Genomic DNA, 21,771 nt, shown 5'->3' on the forward strand with positions numbered 1-21,771 from the left:
TTATATTCAAATTTGACAATACAATACTCAGTGCTATATTATACAGTCTCTCCTCTGTTTCTATGGAAGTTCCAAAAATCAACGTCGTTCTATTAAGTGTTGTTAAACAATTAAATAGCATTCAACAGGTTGAAGCGGAGCTTTGATACCAACGTTATCGATTAGTTTCAGTTTCTCTCGCGCAGACGCCTGCATTGAATGAACGCTCATACCACCACTTTATTATATGGCTCCATGTTTAATGACATCGATAGCAGAAACGTTTGTTTTCTTTTTTTTGTCGGTCCGCGGTATCTTGATCAACTGCGCAGCAAATTATCAGACGAAGCACCGGGCCTAATTTCACTCCACGACTTCGCGGACTCGCAGTCTCCACGTTGCGGACCCATATTTTGAGAAATGCTGAATAGACCACAACCAATTTCAATTCTTCAACACAGTCACCGTTAGACTAGAGGGGAGAAAGGATGGGAAAAGATCTGGCCACAGTTCTTCCAGAACTTCGTGCCAAGTAAAAGCGTTGTCGTTGTGTGAATGAAACGAAGCGTATAGGCCATAGTGTGACATGCGTAAACCAATGGTGTAGATGACGCCACAGGGTTTTATTTAAGAGAGCGTTTGTATGTAGGCAATTTATATTCACAATACTTAGGCCTACTAAAATAAATAGTATTTTATTTGTATTGGTTGTTTAGAGAAAAAAAAAAAAAAAAAAATCGGTCGGTCTTAACGCAAGTTTACAACCGGCAAGTCGGTCGGACTAAAAGGGGAAAAAAATAAATATTTGAGTCGGTTCTAAATTGACAGGGTCGGTCGGGTTACGGCAAACGAAAATATTTTTAAGGATGGCCTTAGGCTGTGGACATTAGTAAAACAGTAGTAAAGTAGTAGTACTAGGGCTGGGATAAACGATTCGTTTTTAAACGATTAATCTAGCGATTATTTTTTCGATGCATCGATTAATCTAACGATTCATTTTTTTAGTCCGATTCGATTTCGATTCGATTATCGATTATCTCCCCATTCATTGACTAATAGCAACTTATACATGTTGATTTACATATCTGAATGAAAAAAAAAACATGAATTCCTTAACATTGGAATATATGTTTATTGCCCTTAAAATTCCAAAATAAAAGACTAAGACCGACTGTACCTATAGGGTACATATAAGTGCACGACTACGCCACTTGGGGCCTTTCACGCCAAGATATGTTATAAACCCAAGTGTATTTGATGAGACACACAGATAAGATAAGTAAAGACAGAGACGTGATTCCAGTACAAAAATAAACAAGATTTATTAATATGGAATTCACTTAAAAGGCCATTTATGCGGTTAAGCACTACAGCGCGGACCCACTATGGTGAACGGCAAGGGGAAGTGGTAATGGCTGCCACCAGGGATATTTACTCTTTGGGACAGTAGCAGGGCAGAGATAGCTAGTCAGCTGATGGGGAGCGGTTACCTGTCCTGGGAGAAGTGTGAGGCCGACACAACACTCGTGCTCTTGACTCTGGTGCCTATTCACACAGACAGACACACACACACACACACACACACACAGGCACAACTACTGCAACAATGTGATCACAGCAAATGGTGAGGTGCACGTTACCACTACAAAATACTGTGAGCAGTGCGCGAAGAGGAGGACTCAGATCCGGCGACCTGCCCCGTGAGCAGCTTCACTATTACTCTGGAGAAGAGAGAAGGGGGAGGGGATGGTTAGCACTCAGTGACTGGGAAAGCAGTAGAGCAAAGCTGAATAGGAAGGATTTTACTTGGTAGCAAACTACTGGGGCAGCCAGTACCACACATGCCCTAATGCCGTGAAGGAGAGAGGCAACAGGAGGCTAAAAGGTAACGGCCAAGTCAAATAATACCAAATGAAACCAACTAAACAGAAAAGAAAACAAACAAAACGGGCAAAAGCTACTTTACATTAACTTTACAGTAGGCAAAACAGCAGTGGCAACTGGTTCTGGAGACACAAAATAGTCAGAATCAGCCATCCATAAACAATACACAATCAACAAACAAACAGTTTTCTATTGACAGTATTTACACATGCACACTAGGCATCATTCTACTTTACCTCAGTGCATCCTAAAAGCAAACACAACATGGCAAGGGGACCCCTGGCACTCTCACCACAAGCCGGCGTGAGAACACTGCTGTACACAAGTATATGTCAGATACAGGCATTTACCTCATAGGCAGAGGACATGATTAGCTCACATGTGTTACACCATACTAAAGTGGCAACAATCACATATAGGTAGTAAACAGGCATACATAAGAGCAAAGGAGTTTACAGGCAAATGTTTCCCTCCCCAAACAAGAGTTACAACTAAATTTACCTTTGTTGGCTAGTGTCGTGGAAAAATTCACTAACTTTTAACTCTAACTTAGCACTCTGAACAAAAACCAGCGGAGAACGGTCTGAGATGAGAAGTGGCCGCTTGTGGCCTTTTATTCACAAGTCCTCCTGGGTACAGCTCTGAAAAAATGCACAGAGACTAAGTGTCGCCAGGCAGGAGTTGTGAATGATGGATGTCCTCTGCAGCGGAGACTCCATGACCCAGGCCTTGGGGAGAAGGTGCGCACGTTCTGAGGATTTTCCTCTTGGGGAAAGTTTTTGTATGTTATCAAAACACCTCCTTTTTTCGTATGGCCAACCCTGGCCGGGTGTCTGCCCCCTATGTAAATGGCAGACCCCCTTGTAGCCAATCAGTATACACTCAATAAATTATATTGGTGGATGAGCTCACCAAGCTGCCACAAAAATTATTAAATAATCCCCAGTAGGCCTGTGTCACGTTCGCGCACATGCATGACATCCTCCCCCAGCTTCTGCCTGGCCACCTGGCTGCACATGAACTCTTCATGAACTTTACTACATATATCTCTCGGCTGCTGCCTGGCAGCACATGACATCTTCAAAAAAAAAATCTGCCACACTAGGTTCCTTAGTAAGTGCAGGGCTTCGTTGAAACGTCCTTCACCCGAGACCTACGTTACAATGTGGCTATTAAATACATGTACAACCTCACAAACATGGTAGCCTGACGTTGAACAACAATGATTAAAATAGTGTACTATTACCTTCAGTAGTAGGGCTACCCACCAACTACTCGGAAGCGTCTAGCGACAGTAGGACACCTGTTGCCCACAGTTTAACATCAGATAAACAATTAAATACAATCATATGATCGTGTAGCAGATGAGGCAATAGCACGTACCTTTCACAGACGAACACCCAGAGAACCGAGGATAGCTGAATCGGCAGCCATATCCCTCATGAGTACAGCTCTCATTAGTCTGCTGACACCGAATTCATTTGACAAACATGCTCTGCCCACTGCAGTGTGTGTTGGAGAGAGTAAGATAATTTGTTCATAACTAATTCTTGGTTGGGACCAAGAATAGCATACACACACCAGATCAAATGTATGGAATTCATCATAAGTGAAAAGTAGGCCATCCCTACCTGAAGGGTTTGTAGATGCATCAGACCAAATGGAAAAGCACAGAAAAATCCCTTAATCCATTGGCAACAGGCTGATTTGACATGGAATTATACTCTCATTCCGGCGTAATAATCAAGGAATGTTGCGACCGTACCATGGGCGCAGCAGCACAATGATATCACACAGCACCTGACAATAGTCCCCGTAGGCTGTAACTTCCAGCAACAAGTTTGAGCTACAGCAGATTATTACGCCAGAATGAGAGTATAGTTCCATGTCAAATCAGCCTAGAAAGTCGCCACGTTTAATTTTCCGTTAGTCTTATTACACTTTCTAACTTGATAAGAGACAAGTTTTAAATAGGAAAATTACCGGAAATCTTAAGTCACTTTTAAGCGTGATGTGAGATGCTAATGGTCTAATCCAATTCAATGATCTATGCTAGGCTGGAGCTAAAAGAACGGAACGGACTCACAGAACGGCTGGATGAACTGGAAAAAGGTAAAAATCAATTGTTTAACTCTAGGGGAGGTGGAAAATGAGCGTAATTCCCCAAATGGTGGAATATCCCTTTAAGTCATTTAGAGATGAGTGACCGTCGCAGGAAGTGCATCATAACAAAGGGACACCAGACCCTCTTGTAACAGCTGTAGGCCTACTGTTGCAGGCTCAAAAAATTAGAGTAGGGGTTAAGTCATTTAAAGACCGTCAATTCTACCCGAAGTACTGTAAGTACATAATTTACTTTACTCTTTATGGAGAATACAGCGGGAAAAATAAATATTCATAATTCACATTTAGTTATTAGATAATCGATTGCGCCTGACTGTCAACGTGATCTGCCAGAGTCAGCTGGGAGGAGCTCGAAAAAACATGACTCACGCATAGGGACTCACGTCAGGGCTGCACAATAAATCGAATTATAATCACGATCACGATTTGGCTTCCCACGGTCAAATTTGTGTGATCGAGCGATATTAAAAATGCGTGCTCCACCCATAGAATGCTCTGTACAAAACAAATCCTTAAACCTGTCTGACCATGCGCCTGCATGTACCCTACCAACAACACCCTGCACTGCTCAGTCTAAAGTATCTTGAATGCACTGTGGACTAGACTAATTTTGTTCATGTAATTTACAGACTACACATGACACAACACTCAAAACGAGTGAACAATAATTAAAATGTAGCCTATGCATCAGTGTTTATCAATGAATAACCAAACGGCTAAACTCATGGATGAAAAGCATAGCTGGAGTGGCAATATATTGTTTTTGACGTTCATTTGCTGCGCCCTCGCGGCACTTCAGCAGCCTGGGCTGTGCAGTCGCAGTCCCTCACTCGTGGTCTCCCCAAATGTTAACAAAGTAGCACGCCCAAAACTGTTGCCCGTGGCCGTGATGCCCCTTTGAAAATCGGAGGTTCACAGGCCACTGTGCCCAATATGCTTCATATGCCCAACTGAAGGACAAGTGGCCTTCGCCCTAAAATGATGAAATTCCAAGCCTGGATGTAAATGTGGAGGACGAATTTGGGTCAACCAGATAGCAAGTCCAATATGTTTAGGGGAAAAAAATGTCAAGTCAAGTCAAGTCAAGTCGGCTTTATTGTCAATTTCTTTACATGCACTGGTCATACAAATAATTGAAATTTCGTTTCTTACTTTCCCATGCAGACATAGACATACTTTAAATATAGACATAGACATACATAGACATAGCCATAGACAATAAAACATAGAAATACAGACATACCACATACAGACATTAAAGTGCGAGACTGAAATATAGAACTTATATCAATATATAGAAATATAGAATATATATAAAAAAATAGAGGTAGTTGTGTTGTATATTTACATAGTCCTAGCGTAACCTTCTGACAGAGTAGTAGTAGCAGCAGCATTGTGGCAGAGTGATAAATAACATTTACATGAAGTTTAAACTTGTGCTTGTGTGTACTGTATATTTACATTGATATGCAGTCATTTCAAGTATATCAGGCTTGATATGAACCAGCAACACGTTAGGCTGCGCAGTCACAGTGCAGTTCCACAGGGCGGTCCTGGGGAGGTGTTGGGGGGGGGGGGGTTTAGGGTAGACAGGATCCTAGGTTCCTAGGTTTCTGGCTGGCTGGTGGGTGGGGGGGCTGTCAGTGATGGGAGAGTGGGTAGAGTGTTCAGCATCCTGATTGCTTGGTGGATGAAGCTACTTGCAAGTCTGGTGGTGCGGGAGCGGAGGCTCCTGTACCTCTTTCCAGAGGGCAGGAGGCTGAACAGTTTGTGTGCAGGGTGGGTTGTGTCCTTGACAATCATTAGTGCTTTGCGGGTGAGGCAGGTGGTGTAAATGTCCTGCAGGGAGGGGAGTGGTGCTCCAATGATCCTCTTAGCTGTGTTAACAATGCGCTGGAGGGTCTTCCTGTTCTGATCTGTGCAGCTGTGATGCAGCTGGACACGATGCTCTCGATGGTCCCTCTGTAGAATGTGGTCATGACGGGAGGCGTGGCACTTGCCTTCTTCAATTTGCGCAAGAAGTAGAGGCGCTGCTGGGCTTTTGACAACAATCTCCTTTGACAACAAGTTGACAACAATCTCCTTGGTCTTGCTGACATTCAGCAGGAGGTTGTTGTCTTTGCACCATTTGGCCAGCAGGTCTACTTCTTCTCTGTAGTGAGCCTCATCGCCCTTAGTGATGAGGCCCACCAGTGTTGTGTCGTCCGCAAACTTCACCAGATGGTTGGAGCTGTGAGTGGTTGTACAGTCATGTGTTAGCAGTGTGAAGAGCAGGGGGCTGAGCACACACTCTTGCGGGGCCCCCGTGCTCAGGGTCAGAGTGCTTGAGGTGTTGTTCCCGACACATACTGCGTGTGGTCTCTGCAACAGGAAGTCCAGCAGCCAGTTGCAGAGGGAGGTGCTGAATCCTAGCTTGTCCAGTTTGCTGATGAGTTGTTGTGGTATTATGGCATTGAATGCTGAACTGAAGTCTATGAACAGCATTCTCACATATGAGTCTTTATTGTCCAAGTGGGTGAGGGCTGGATGGAGGGCAGAGCAGATTGCATCCTGCGTGGATCGTTTGGCTCGGTATGCAAACTGGAAGGGGTCCAGGGTGGGGGGTAGGGTGGCTTTGATGTGTGACATGACTAGCCGTTCGAAGCACTTTATAGGCGTGAGTGCTACAGGACGGTAGTCATTGAAGCATGATGGTGATGATTTCTTTGGCACGGGTATGATGGTGGCAGCTTTGAAAAGTGATGGGATGACTGCTTGCTCCAGAGAGGTGTTGAAAATGTCTGTAAAAACATCCTTCAGCTCTTCTGCACAGTCCTTCAACACTGGAATGTTGTCTGGGCCTGCTGCTTTGCGTGGGTTAATGGTGGCTAGTGTCCTCTTCACGCTGGCAGAGGACAGGTACAGGGGTTGGTCGTGGGGGGGAGGTGGGGTTTTCTGTGGGTGAGTGTCATTTTGTGCTTCAAAACGGGCGAAAAAACTGTTCAGGTCATTGAGCAGAGAGGTGTTGTTCTCACAGCTCCGTGGCGCAGGCTTGTAGTCAATGATGGCCTGTATGCCCTGCCACAGGCTCTGTGCGTCTCTGCTGTCTTTGAAGTGTGTTGTTATTTTGTCTGTGTAATCCTTTTTTGCCTTCCTGATGCCCTAGGACAGGTTAGCCCTCGCTGTTCTTAGGCCAGCTACATCTCCAGCTCTGAAGGCTTTGTCTCTGGCCCTCAGCAGTCTGTGGACGTCTCCTGTCAGCCATGGCTTCTGGTTGGTCCGAGTGGTGATGTGTTTTATTTCTGTAACATCATCGATGCATTTGGTCACAGTGTCTGTGTATTCCTCAATGTCAATGTGGTTGTTGTGGAAGGCAGCTGTTGTTTCAAAGCAGTCCTGAAGTTGTGAGACCGCCCCCTCCTGCCACACTCTCACCTCCTTCAGAACTGGTTTGGTGACTTTTGCTCTTTGTCTGTATCGGGTCTGACTGTCCGATGTGGGGGAGGGGTTTGGCTTTGTAGGCTTCTTTCTGTGGGGTGTAAACAAGGTCCAGGGTGTTTTGTCCTCTTGTTGGGAATTTTACATGTTGGTGAAATTTTGGTAGTACAGTTTTGAGATTGGCGTGATTGAAATCTCCAGCGATGATTGTGAATCATCCGGCATCCGGGTGTTCACTTTGTTGTTCACTGACGGCCCGATACAGCTCATTCAGTGCCATGCTCCTATCACTGTTTTTGTTGCTGGGGGGGATGTACAGTGGGCAGTGCTTCGACTTGGCCAGCTTCCCTCGCGGTCCGCGCGCGGGATCACGCGACTTTAATTTGTATTTTTCCAGTGACGCTGCAACGACGCTGCAAAAACCAGCAGAGGTCTCAAGTGAGCAGGGTGTCTCGTAAAAAGAAATGGAGCTGGAAAACCCTACACAGACTTCACTACAGACTTTAGCAGACTGGTTTAGAAATAATTTAATAGCCAGAAATATGCCTGCCCTGCCCTAATAAAGAAATATTTGGTTAACGGCGAGTGAATCCCGTTTGCAGCCGTAGAAGAAACGCAGGACAAATTAAACATTCTGGTTTTCTCCGAGTGCAACGATGATAGACAGACATCATTTATACAAAATATAGAGCATATTAACCTCCGTTGCTCAGCCAAATGCCTTCCTGTTACGTCCTGTTACAGTCGATAAACGATTTTTGATGGTCACAAGTTTACTTCATTAGCGTTTATTTTTTTATTATTAAAGAGTGTTTTTCATTTAAAGGCTTGACTTCGTGCTTATTCAGAAGAGTTTTTAGTGCTCTCCCCAATCCCTGACGTTCACATTGCATGTTTGTTTGTAATGGATGCAACCGCGAGATACGCTTGTCATAGGCGCCGATGCCGTGGGTGCTCCGTCTCTCGGGCACCCACTGAAAACATCGAGCACCCACGTGTGCCATCTTATAGTCCCGGCTAAATTTACATTAATTTAAAATCTAACATCGCAGTTCATGTTAAATTCAGCATCTCTCATAATGTGATTGGATATGTTGCTGTCAATTCCCTAGTCCATATATCAAACACCAATGAGAGCGTCTCTCGTGTGAAAATTCCTGACACTTCCCACCTGAAGAATTAACGCAAGGCTTTGTCGGGATCTTCAGCCCCGAAAATGTATATAGCCCTGAACAGCTAGGGTTGTATTCCATAGTACGCACCATAACCCCCCCCACTCCCCCCCAAAAAAAAGATACCCTTATTTACCAAATTTGCGCTTTTGGTAAATGTAGGCTAGCCTCTCCTTATTGAGCCTAAGAAAAACCTTTACATAAACTGGAACAGAAAGCCCCTCTTAATCACATCAACCCATGTCATCCCTCATCAAATAGCCTACTGCATTAAACGTCTAACTTTTAGAACACTGGCTGTATGGGCTTATAGGGGTTCACGCTTTTTAAAAGTTCTAGGATGAGGGAGATTTCTCTCCCGGGATTTTTTTAAAATTCTGGTTGCTAAACACACTATTTTAACGCAGTTTGGAAAGGACAGAAATACCTGACTCAAATTAGGTGAACATACCTTATGCGCATATAACTTATAACTTCACTGCCCAACCCGCGAAAAAGGGAAAGAAAATAAAAAATAAACCAATGAGTTTATGTCGCGATTTGCGAGAGAAAAACACAGTTATGGTAACTTACTAACAATAAGGATTTACTCACAACACTCTAAATACATTGCACTGCTGTTTTGGTTGTCCCAAACTTTTAGATGATAGGCAGGCCTACGCACAGTCAAGGAATTTTAACACCCGCACCAACCTGACTCGTCATGACGTGCCTTAGCCCCAAAAAGGCTGAGAACCTCTGCTTGTTTCAGATAGCCTGGACAACATGTTACCTGGGTTTTGCCTACGTTATTAATTAATGGTAGCCTACAATAGTTAATTGATTCGCGTAACATATTAGTTGGCTCAAAGAGTAGGGAATCAGGATGGAGAGAGTCACGCGTGTGTTGCTTTTGCGGGATCGAATCCAGTTTAATGCTAGTTTTCAAAACATATATTTTTTTACATGTCTTTTGTCCGAGTGGCTGTAATGTAGCCGAGCGCTCATGGCGTATGAAAAGCGACTTCAAACCGCCTAAAACAACTTGTTTGTGAATGTCTGACAACTGCTGCAGCGCATGCACGCGCAAGGAAACCAGAAGGCACACAACATCGGAACGATTTTAAGGCTATTTCGCATAGGCTACTCAATGGTGCTATTTCACACGCATTATAGCGACCCCCACTCCCCGGGGTTAGGTGGAAGGTGTTAATAGACAATTGGCGTAGCCTACAGTGGACTAGGGCTGTCAAAATTGCTCTAAAATGACGTTCGAATATCCCCTCTAAAATAAACAAATGTATTCGAATATATTGGAATATCTAGGCTATATTATTTGCGCATTATGTCAGTGACGCGCATCATGTCATCTGTTTTTAACTTTTTGTATGGTTATTGCTTGACAGGGGGTATCCCAAGCAGCTTTCAGCCATAAGGCATTTCCTAATTCACCCGACACTGATATTCAAAATGTTGAAACTATTTCAGCATAGCCTATAAGCAGTTTAATTAAATGTAATGTTAGTTGTAAACAAACGGGCTACTTGGTGAGGCTTGGCCTCACAGATGCGCTCGTGCCTTAAATGGCAATACAAATCTTCACGATAGGCCTAAGTAACTGACCGCCCGATTCACGTTGGCTGGGGGGCAGGGGGGGCCATCAGACATTTGTTCCCAAGGGTCTATGAATTGTTAATCCGGCCCTGCCCCCAACGAACGCAACTTTCCACCTCTGAGACAGCTTAAAAGAAGTCTAGAGGACTCCTAACTCACTAAGACCTACTTACTTTAGGCTGCGCAAACCACAGGCCTTTTTTTGGGGCAAGCCTGCATTCGAAGCAGGCCTTCTGTTGAAGAATTTTATATAAATCCTGCGCTAACAGTAATCCTCCTACCCCCCACTACCACAGCTGTGGATAGTGTGGCATGCTCACGCTTTATGTCTCCTTCTTGCAAACTAGGCCTATAGCCCAACCATTTACGTCTTCAAAAAATAACAACTTGCCAGATATGCCTTCATATCTTTGGGCTTCATTCAGCATTTTGTTCTTCCACTGGAAATGACTCTTCTACATTTGCTGCCTGCTGCATCCTTTCTGTTTGTATTGTTTAGAAAATGTTTGACGTCTTGAGTTAATGCATTAAACATTGTTTGCTGGTAACCAGCCACCAATAGCCTACAGATTCTTGCGTGCGTACATTCTCTATTCTCTCCAAAATGTGCCCGTTCTATAGGCTGGCCAAGTGCGTAATTCTGCGGCATAAAGCAGATGTATTTGTTTATTGTACAGAAAAATAAAAATAACCTGTCAAGCAGTCAATTGACTACATTGCAGTCACTAAGTAGGGCAAATTACGAAACCAAAACGTGGGTCATAGTTGTCTAAGCCTCTGCTGTGAGGCCAAACCCATGAAGAAAGACGCATTGATATCTGCAATAGAGTTTTTTTGGGCTCAAGCTCACAGCCGAACGAGTCATAGCACTGAAGGGAGAGGCAACTGGCATGTGATCTCCCCACGGGCCAATGGATGTACAAGTTTTCTCCTGTGCCTACGATATTTAATCCAGTGTTTTGTCAAGTTGCAAAATGCTATTCGTTGTAACGAATTTTTATGATAGTATGAAGTACTCTTTGTATAGGGTACTATCTTAATTGCTTTATCCTCAATACTTGACCAATGGCTATTGCATCTGTCTATTGAAAGTGAGAATGTGGCATGTGATCTACTGTGTAGGCTTCATAAAATAAAATAAACAGATTGCTATAGTGTTAATTTCGTCAGACGAGACGAGAGGAAATATGTTCAACGTCAACAACCTTTTTTTTTCATGACTAAGACGAGACGATGACGAGACGTCAGTAATGTCCTGAAACACTGACTAAGACTATCTTAACATGCATTATTGTTGACGAAAAAAGACGAGACTAAAATGTTTTGCATGAAATAAAAACTAAGATAAAATCTCCCTTCATGTTCGTCTACAAAATGAGAAGACAGAATATCTAGCTGTTACGTTTTCAAAATATTCCGAATGAGTTCATACGCAACAGCTTTCCTGTAGGCTAGTCTACGTGCTGCTGCTGCAACCCTGTGGCTGCAACACGAAACTACATGGAACAAGAACACTGGAGATTTCTGCAAGCTGCAAGCAAGCTAACTACCTAAGCTTTCTGCCACAATACTACATACCCAGAAGTTGACGCTTCTCTCATACAAATTAACATCCCCCAGAATGTCCATACGAAAATGTTCAGCATGTAATGTCAACTATTCATCTAGTTAGACTGATGATGCAAAGTTTGCTAGCAAGTAAGCTAATATAGAAAGTTCGCTAGCAAGTTAGCTATGGCTAAGATGGAGAGTCTGTTTGGGGAATGTGTTGTGTTTGGGCGCATATCGCCATCTAGCGAGGCGGAGTAAAACATTAATAGTTTGGCCTACGACAGTGTTTCTCAAACTATTTCAGTTTCAGAACCACTTAACTAACCCTAGCTAAAAAAAAAAAAAAAAAAGATTAGACCTACTTCAACAGTAGCCTATAATTAGTCTATAGGCCTACTCACTGAACCACCTTGCTTATTGTCTTTGCACTTTGCTTATTGTGTCAGAGGATTCAGTCTGTATGATTTAAATTGGCATATCTTACATAGACAGTGTTGCAGAACTGTTTGGATTTAACTACAAGTTATTTGGCAAACAACTTATCTATATTATATTTTACCACGTCTGCTCGCGGACCACTTGGGATAGCTTGCGGACCACTAGTGATCCCCGGACCACACTTTGAGAAACACTGGTCTACGAATATGACAGTGGTCCAGTCAAATCTTTTACTGTCTATTGTCAAATCCCAGCTGAGCTATAACTGTAGCTCGACTTACCTGTGCATGTAAACATACTGACTGACAAAAAATCAGAATGAGTAATTATAACAGACGAGTAGCCCTGTGGACACACAATATTGTTGGAAAATTGAGATGTGTGAATCAGAAGTAATTTGTTATAAAAAAAAAGACTAAAATGTGTTGACTAAAACTGACTAAGACTAAGATACCTTTAGTTTTCTTTTGACTAAAACTAGACTAAAATGACGAGACTTTTAGTCGACTAAAACTTGACTAACAAAAATGATATTTGAATGACTAAATATGACAAAGACTAAAAAGGACATTTCGTCACAAGACTATGACTAAATTAAAAATAGGTGACAAAATTAACACTAGATTGCTAATGGCCTACAAGCTGATCTGTGGTGCGTTTCCCGTACAACTACGGAGGTTAGCTTTTTACTAACAGGATGCATCGTTCAACTAACCAACATGTAAGTTACGACCGTTTCCCAAAACTGTCGTACTTACATAGTACTGTAAGTTTGGACCATGATAATTTCCAAACTTCAGTAGTCTGGACTAAGGTGGTTAATGACGTTTAGTAGCACGTGAACGGGCACCTGCACATACTTCTGTGGCGCATTGCGTTAAGGCCGGCAGATGACAGCCGCCGTTGTACAGCAGTTACCAGTCCCCTGTCCAAGAGTTCGAATCTGGGTTAAGATTTTGACAACAATATTGACATCGTTGTTTACCTAAGTTTATTATTTTTTGTGCAGATCATATTATCAAAATCAGAATCAGCCTTCTTGGCTTGGTTTGCGTAAACTAACAAGGACCCCCCCCCAACCCATGAAAATCAAAGGCTACATATTCTCAGCTGACTCGTCAAAAAGTGCGCACCACCTTATTATTATCTGCAGGTGTGTGACTTACTTACGTGCACATGGCTGCAAATGGCGTCAGTGACGTCTTTGACATGAAGATCCCTGGAACTATGCTTCTACTAGCATTCTACCACAGCTCGAGAGGTGTAGTTGTAACTACACAACTTTACGATAGTGGTTGCAAACGTTCGTTGCTACTATGGTTTTGGGAAACACTAACGTAGTGTAACGATGCATTGGACTATGTAAGTTCCAAATATGAATGTAATTCTGCGGCATAAAGCAGATGTATTTGTTTATTGTAAAGAAAAAGAAAAATGACATGTCAAGCAGTCAATTGACTACATTGCAGTCAAGAAGTAAGGCAAATTAATTTACGAAACCAAAACGTGGGTCATAGTTGTCTAAGCCTACCCAAGGCTACAGATTAATTCTGAACAGTTATTTCTCTACTGGCTCAATTATCACACCACTGTTTTGATTTGCACAGTTGCGTTAATCCAACACTGACAATAATGTAGACAGCAAATTTCGATTTCGTTACCACCGTGTAGTCAAGCCTTAAGCCATACCCAAGTAGCCTAAATCGAGGTAAATCGAGCTTTTTCAGAAGGGGCGGCAGGCAGAGCGATGTACAGTGGCAGAGCAACGCACAGTGGCTGAAAGTGGTACTAAAGCTTCACGCAGCTTCACACCTCGTAATGCTTGACTGAAGTGGCCATTTGAAAGCGATGCCCACTGATATCAATTGTGTGATTTATCTTGAGCGTTTTGCACCTTGCAGTGTTACACTAGGGTGTGCATGAGTGCACTAGTAATCACGTATGGCTGAAGATTTGTCAGTTAATTGTACTTTAGCAGTACGGGAATGAGCTCTCATACCAGTGTTGTAGTCAAGTCACTAAGCCTCAAGTCCGAGTCGAGTCCACTACTCATCCGAGTCAAGTCAGAGTCGAGTCACTATTGATTAAGTCGAGTCCAAGTTCAGCACTAAGGTAAGCATAGCCTACATGTAGTTCCATTTTTTCCCATTGCAGATGAAATCCTTAAAAGCAAAACGGACAATCTTCTGTCTCCAAGCAGGGGTGCCATCACTTGTGTGAAAGTAGTATTGCCAAATTTCTTGCCAAACCCAATGTGTTGTATTTAATATATCGGAGAGAATACCATACCATAGCCATACCATAGCCTATAGGCCTACTCATTATAAATGAGGAATCGACATCCCAATCACACAGGCCATTAAGTCACATTATGCGGTTACTGACTGCTGACAATTGTATAGGCAGTGTTGTAGAAGTTCATACTTCACAAGAGCTAGATGGACGTAGTGGAGTAGGCCTATTTTGTAAGAGGTAGTGTGGATCATAAAAGGGCCTCCTCCGCTGCGCGTCGGGGTCTGGTTCGCCCTGTCGGGACTTATTTTCCCAATAATGACTGGCGCTCTATACATTATCCCTTACATATGGAATGTTAAAACGGAAGCCTTGTGGGAACAACTATGATGCTTATAATGGAACTCTCTTGAAAGGGTCTATCCTAGCATTCATGGGCTTCGGAAAAACCTTTTTCCCAGGGAAAATATCATCATTCCACATCATTCACTTCACGTAATGTGTGAGTCAGAGGTCGGAAACTAGGGCTAGATTTTGCTAACAGAGTTGCCCAGTTAGGGGCTCGCCATCACTTTTGTCGTCACGTTGTAGTTCGTTTGTAGTCCATGTGGCCTTTCATGTCCAACAGTTTTAATGTGAACCTGGGAATTTGCCGTTTTTGTCACTTGAAAGCTGCATATCTTTCTTTCACAGGCGTCTTGCACTATATTTTAAGCAAATGCAGTTGTTTATTTAGGATTAGTGAGTGTATGTTTTAACATTTGTTGTGGCATCCGTGTTTGTCACACATTCCGACGGCAAAGCACATGAACACTTGCTGTGGGAAAAACAAAGTAGCCACGGGGGCGGTCCTTGTCATTCCGAAGTGCCATGAATGCACCATATAAGCGATGTTGGGCAACGTCACTTTTGACGTTCAAGCAAAACAGAGAGCTAGCTCGCTACTCCCTCCCCCTCCCACCCATGCAATTGAAACCCTCCTAAACCCGCATCTCGTCAGTTATTCCCTGGAACACTGTTATGTTTCGTGGTGCAGTAATTGATAACCAACTTAACTCCTCTGAGCATGTTACCTCAATAGACCTCTGAAGTTCACCTACAAAAAAGCTGCCATCTTTGACATCCGGTATCTGGCGATTTTTCCTATGGGGAAATAAAATTATCGCACCTGTTAAACTCTCGTGGGGATGAAAAAGCCTGAAATGCAGACATTTTCTTGAACACACTTTTGTCCTCTGCCTTCGAGTGGATACTGTGATCTCTGGTACGTGAAGGCGGCACACTTAGATTTTTTCTACCCTAGAGCTAACTTGCAATGCAACTTGCCATAGGTAGTTAGGCTTCAATTAACAACCGGATCTCCTTACAGTATATGGGCAAAGATGGCCGTTTTGGTTCTTTTTGTAGGCGAACTTCAGAGCTCTATTACAAATCGTTCAATCAAATCAAAGAGACTCCTCTCCTAGTTACTCTCCACTGGCTCCCTAGAGTGAATCTCTCACTTTGGCCTATAGGACACTGACTGGATCTCCTCCCTGCTATCTCAATTCAATGATCGAGATGTACATCCCCAACCACCCACTGCAGTCTTCTGATGAGCGTCTGTTGTGTCGACCAGCCATAGGTCAAATTCAAGACTCTTCCTCTATGTTGGTGGAATGAGTTGCCCAGTGCTCTCCGTTCTTGTGATAATTTTGGGTCTTTCAAAAGGGGTCTAAAGGCAAATTTGTTAAACATGCACTTAGTTTATTAAGCGTTTCTTATGCGTTATGGTTTGTATATTATAGTTTTTGTTTATTTTCATTAGGCTATTGATTGAATTGACATTGTTGGTTATTGCTATTCTCCTTAATGTAGTCTTACCAACTTTTTAAATTGTTTACTGCTAAAGGAGAATTATATATAGCATAATGTATAATGGCTTTATAGCAAATATTTCATATCATAATGTATTTTATAAGTGGGATATTAGCTATTAGACTGCTCAATCAGAAGCTTATGATAATTATTCTCAATTTCATCCTGCGAACTGCTGTGTTTTGCGGGACCTTTATTTTGACATATCAGCTAACTTTTAGCCGTGTTAGCTAACACCTTTCTATGTCCGGTTTTGAACATTCTAATTTCGCTAGGTTCAGTCAGAGCCCGTCTACGGAGAGCCTTGCCACTCCGTATTAAGTCCCATTGTACCGAATTTTGGATGCAGTTTCACCAGAGTTCCACTGGGGGCGATCGCCATGAGTGCAGAATGAATGGGAGTCAATGGAGCTAGACGGCTAAATTTGTCTCTTTCACCTGATTGTCGTTGACAAATCTCAGATTTGATTGTAGTTTGTATAACTTCAACATGGGTTATAGGTCAAAAGTTGAATGAACGAGTACTTATGTCCTTTTGATTTCTTACAGGTTGGGTCGTTGTTGCACATAACACGCTAGCACTGTGCTAATGAATGACGTCATTGACACATTTTAAAGGCTTTTTAGAACAATTAAGTGACTTTAAAAAATATAATACTCAACCAAGTGTATTTTCTTTGCCACCCCTTTCGAATACAATACTCAAATTACTTGAAAAAAAATTATATCCCGAGAAAAGTGGATTTTGAGGGGTACAGCTCCATAGACCTCCATGCATTCTGCACTCGTGGACGAGCGCCCTCATGTGGAACCACAGAAGGAACTGCAACCAGTTCAGAAACCGGAAGTTTTCCGAGAGTGGCAGTTCTCCCCTTATTAGACATTCTCTGGTTCAGTCCTGTGGACGGTCACTGTTAAGCAGCTCTGGTCTAAAATACTAATTAGGAAAGTAACCAGCTCGTTTGTCTCATGACTTGTCTCAGCGACTCGATTCATTTGTGATCATCAACATTGAATATAACACTTTTAATATAGAGGAACACTTTTATTTTGGCGATTGTATGTGCCATATCCGAGTGTGGTGATGCATGTAGTCGTGAGATGTAGGCTACCACACCAATTGACATAAAACATTTTTTCTTTTTTAACAGAACGAATTCGTAAATTACGGGCTAAAATTATGCGGCGCCTTGGGACAGTCCAGCAAAAGATACCTTGTGTTTTCATGACAGAAGTACAAGACGCGCCGTCTGGAAAACATGAGGCTCAGGTATTGTTAATTAACGTTAACGTTACTCCACATGAATGAAGTGTGATGAGGATTTGTCCGTCTGCATTGACAGCCTTCACCCAACTAAATCCCCCACCTTTGCCTGTCCATGCGTATCAAATGGCGTGAGAAGTTTGCACAGGGATTCTTTCACACAAACTCGCGTCACATACATGCGTCACCGATTTTTGGTTCCTTACTATGTTTCAACTCCAAAAGCATGGTGTACCTGGTTACCTCCCAAAAACTCCCTTAAACGCCCACAAATACCCGTATGTTTGTGTAAAAGAATACCTGTACAACTATGATATGAAATGTCTAGGCCCGGAATTAGAAAAGGGTGTATCTTAGGATCTAAATGTGATAGAAATGTAAACTAAATATGTTTTTCCATGTTTCTGGGCATGAGGAACTCATCTATAGCATTATATAGCATCTATAGCACTCTAAGAGGTCAACATCATTAAGTGCAGTGAAGATCACTTGCAAAAGATCCAATAATTCGGCCAATCCAAGTACAAAATGTATCATTTCACCAAACAATTCCATATAAATATGGACATGACAAAAGTGTAGCCATTCTTGAACTTGAGCTCCTATCAGAAACTCACAACTTGAACTCCCATCACAAATCCCCAATGTAACATTGAACAGGTAACATATCAGCATTCTAAAATAGTACAGTGAAAGTTGTTGTAGAGGCCTAATAGCTTTTGGTGATTATTTTTAAATGGACTTCAAGAATTCAAGATTCAATGGCGCAATTGTACAACTGAGTCTGCTGTTTATCGCTCTGTACTGTTGGACAGTCAAAGGAGAAAGTGAGAGAGAGAGCAGCACACAACCTTTTAGGTTCCCAAGTGCCGGTGTTACCGGATATACGGTTTCTGAGATTCTGAGTTTCCAGGGCGGAGTTTAGCGTGAATATTTATGAACAGAGGATGTCGTGCGCGAGTGCCTAGAGTCGCCCATTGCTGAAGCGTGAATGAAATGGGCCTGAAAATGTTGTCAAAGAAAGTAGAAGACCACGGCGTTTTAACACGTTTTTGGATGTCATGTGTTATTAATAGGGATGTAACGGTATGAAAATTTAACCTCACGGTTATAGTGACGAAATTATCACAGTTTTCGGTATTATCACGGTATTACTAAAAGTGTGTTCAATATGTTCAGAAAGCACTGATAGGCCTACACAAGCTGAAATAGTTTCAAAAAGTGTCCCGTTCACTTTTTTCTTCATGTTTAATTGGCTATGTGCTTATAGTTTAACTTACCCTACCATAACTTGGAGTTGGCTATTTCTGTTATTTGGATGCAATGAGTGAGACCAAAGTAAGCGTTCAAAATAAAACTTTAGGCTACTGTATTCTCCTGATAACGTGAGTGGAATGGATTTAATGTGGACGTGAACATAAAAAGACGCAGAGTGGCTACATGATACAGTGCACATTTTGCGGTGAAAAAGTTCCGCCTTTTAAAATCAGGTGTAGCCTTATCCGAATCGTAGTTAAAACCATCAATTAGACAACAGAATCAGTAGGGTACCAGTTTTGTTCCATTTTACCGGGCCTACTGTATGTCAAAAGCAGGCTCGGATGAAGCTGGGAAGGATTAAACATACGGTTTCCACACCGCGGTAATCAACAGTGATAATCATGATGTTTGAAATGAAAACGGTAATTATTATCGTCAACATTTTTATCGCGGTTTACCATTATACTGGTAATCGTTACATCCCTAGTTATTAATGGAAAGTATGACTATGTCGTTTTCGAGTTTAGATGCAATTTGGCGTCAATGTTGTTATCTTGTGTCACAGCCAGTCAAACAAAACTTTGTGTCAGATTCAGTGGGTCGCTTACCATTAAGGATATTGGCGATTTGTACACAGTAGGCCTTGATGGTAGTCCTAGCCTTGCTAGGCTATTATGTTTTTATCGTTTTGATTGTAGCCTAACGAGGCTGTAGTCTCTGTGCATCTGTATAGTAGTGACATGTTAGCCCAGGCAGCAACATAGCCTACATCAGATCGACCCACTGTATAGCCTACAACACAAATGTCTGTGCAATAAATAGCCCATGTTACACGCCTGTGTATGTCCTAACTGAACAAATGGCATCCTGTCATTGCCCTCATGCACATGTGATATGTTATTCTGAGACATAATCTATAGGAATTACTACACATAACTAAACACAAAAAGTTGTGAACACAATGTATTGTATTAGTTATTTACAGCCAGGGCAAATAAACTGTCCTTCAGTGTCAGGCCAGTTTACACATTCAGTGGTAGGCCTACCAGCCCTGGCAGCAATCACATTTTATCTTCAAAACAAAAAACATTGGCTTGACATCAGTATTAACTCAAAGTTGTAAAAAAAAACAATATTATCATACCAAAATACCCCCAGAGTATTGTGTGCAAGGATAAGGATATACAAAATAAAGTTTGGGTAATCAGCCTTCAAAAGGCAGAAATGGGGTGCCCTGTCTATTGTACAGCAGTTAATTATTTTCTATTTTAATTTTACATTGTAAGAGGGAGTTTGGCCAAGTTAGCCTAATATTCTTAGGGAATAGAACATAACAGCAGATTTGGTCGAAAATGTAAATTCATAGGCATGCATATAGAACAGCATGATATGAGCCTGTCTGGCATCAAATACACGAGTGGAGTGGTGTGTTTTGGTGAGTGCTGGTGAACATATTTTCATCACAGCAGGCAACTAAGTAACTTGTCATCTTGATAATATGATACACTACAATAAGAAAGCAACATAATTCTGTTGTCTGTTTCTCTGTTCCTACCTGAACAGTAAACTTTCAAAGCGATAAGACCTGCTCAAAATGCCATTAACTCTATTAAGAGTTTATGGGCTTTCAAAATGATTTTGGAAACGTTATTTTAAGGTAAAAACTCTTCAGGGGTCCTTTATGCATCACATGACTCATTTGGGGTTTGAGGGGCCAGTTTACTACCTGTTATAATCAGCCCATATCTAGTCATTCACCTCAATGTGATGAACTTTACGTTATAGTCCCCCCCCCCCCCCCCCCCCTCCCCCCATCATCCTTATTGAGCACATAGGTTCTTGTAAAGTACTACTTAATTGCATTTGTAACCATTTACCTTTTGAATATACAGATTCTATATGACCATACCCCACATTAATAACATTAACCCATGTGTATCTGAAGGACTTCTGTAAGTAGGCATCATCCATGTAAAGCTAGACAGTGTTTGTAAGGTAATAAAGCATATTGACTTAATGTAGTTATGACCTTTATGGATAAACATAACCAATATACTAAGTGCATGGCCCATATTGATGCCCTGCTTCCCTAATAGTACAATAACAACATGATTGTATAAAACAAGTTTTATTATTTCAGAGACTCCAAGATATCAGAATGTCCAATAAAGCATGCCTTAATGATCTGAGGTAGCTTGGCATTGCAATGCAGCACAAGTAAATTTGTCAAACTAGGCTAACATGTTTGTGTAGGCAAGCATACATGACCAAACCTCGAAACTCATTGGACATTACACAAAAAAAACTGATGATGTACTGACACTAAGACATCTACCATGATGTCCCACTGACATTACAACTTTAAGTGCTAAATAGCCCATTTAAACAGGGCTAAATGAAAGTAATGACAATTTGATAGGCTGTAGGCTAGCCTGTCTAGGCTACACAAGATCAAAACATACGCCATATTGCATAATCGTACACTTACTCGACCCGTCGAAATTGTCACGTTTTTCCACAATAACCCATATCAACATTCAAAAACGTGTTAAAATTGCTGTAGTCTTCTAGCTTCTTTACCAACATTTTCAGTTCCATTTGAGTCACGCTACATGAATGCTCTCTAGGCGCGCGCGCACGACAACCTCCGTTTATAAATATTCACGCTAAACTCCGACTCCACCCATGGAAACTCAGAATCTCAGAAACCATATATCTGGTAACACCGGAACTTCTGAAACCACACCCAGGCCACACCCATTGCCCCACCCTGTACCCCAGACCTGTGGGAAAATAAGATCCCGTTTAGACAAAGGGAAAACGCAGATATTTCAACGTGGTCTGGCCTCTCATTTACACGAAAACCACAAAAACGATTTGGAAAACTCCAGTTTCGCAGTTGCATGTAAATGGGGAAACCGGCATTTTTTCATTTTGTCATGTTGGTCTCTCGTTTGTTTTGAACCTCTGATTGGCCACCTGTTTGCTCAAAGTGTTTGT

At 42.1% G+C, this 21,771-nt stretch overlaps 1 protein-coding gene across 2 annotated transcripts in view; it reads left to right on the top strand.

Annotated features, from left to right (window-relative positions):
- The first annotated feature begins 4,183 nt into the window (after nt 1-4,183).
- Nucleotides 4,184-21,771, top strand: part of c11h12orf29 (chromosome 11 C12orf29 homolog) — a 69,955-nt gene continuing 52,367 nt past the window's right edge. The window contains exons 1-2 of one of the 2 annotated variants that reach the window (XM_042108844.1): nt 4,184-4,202; nt 17,399-17,517. In XM_042108844.1, coding sequence (XP_041964778.1) covers nt 17,428-17,517 — 90 coding nt within the window. In that variant the 5' untranslated portion in view covers nt 4,184-4,202; nt 17,399-17,427. Of the gene's footprint in view, nt 4,203-17,173; nt 17,193-17,398; nt 17,518-21,771 lie in introns of those variants that run through there. The other variant, XM_042108842.1, reaches the window with a different exon arrangement.

This window comes from Alosa sapidissima, chromosome 11 (genome assembly GCF_018492685.1).
Source record: "Alosa sapidissima isolate fAloSap1 chromosome 11, fAloSap1.pri, whole genome shotgun sequence".
Taxonomy (NCBI): domain Eukaryota; kingdom Metazoa; phylum Chordata; class Actinopteri; order Clupeiformes; family Clupeidae; genus Alosa; species Alosa sapidissima.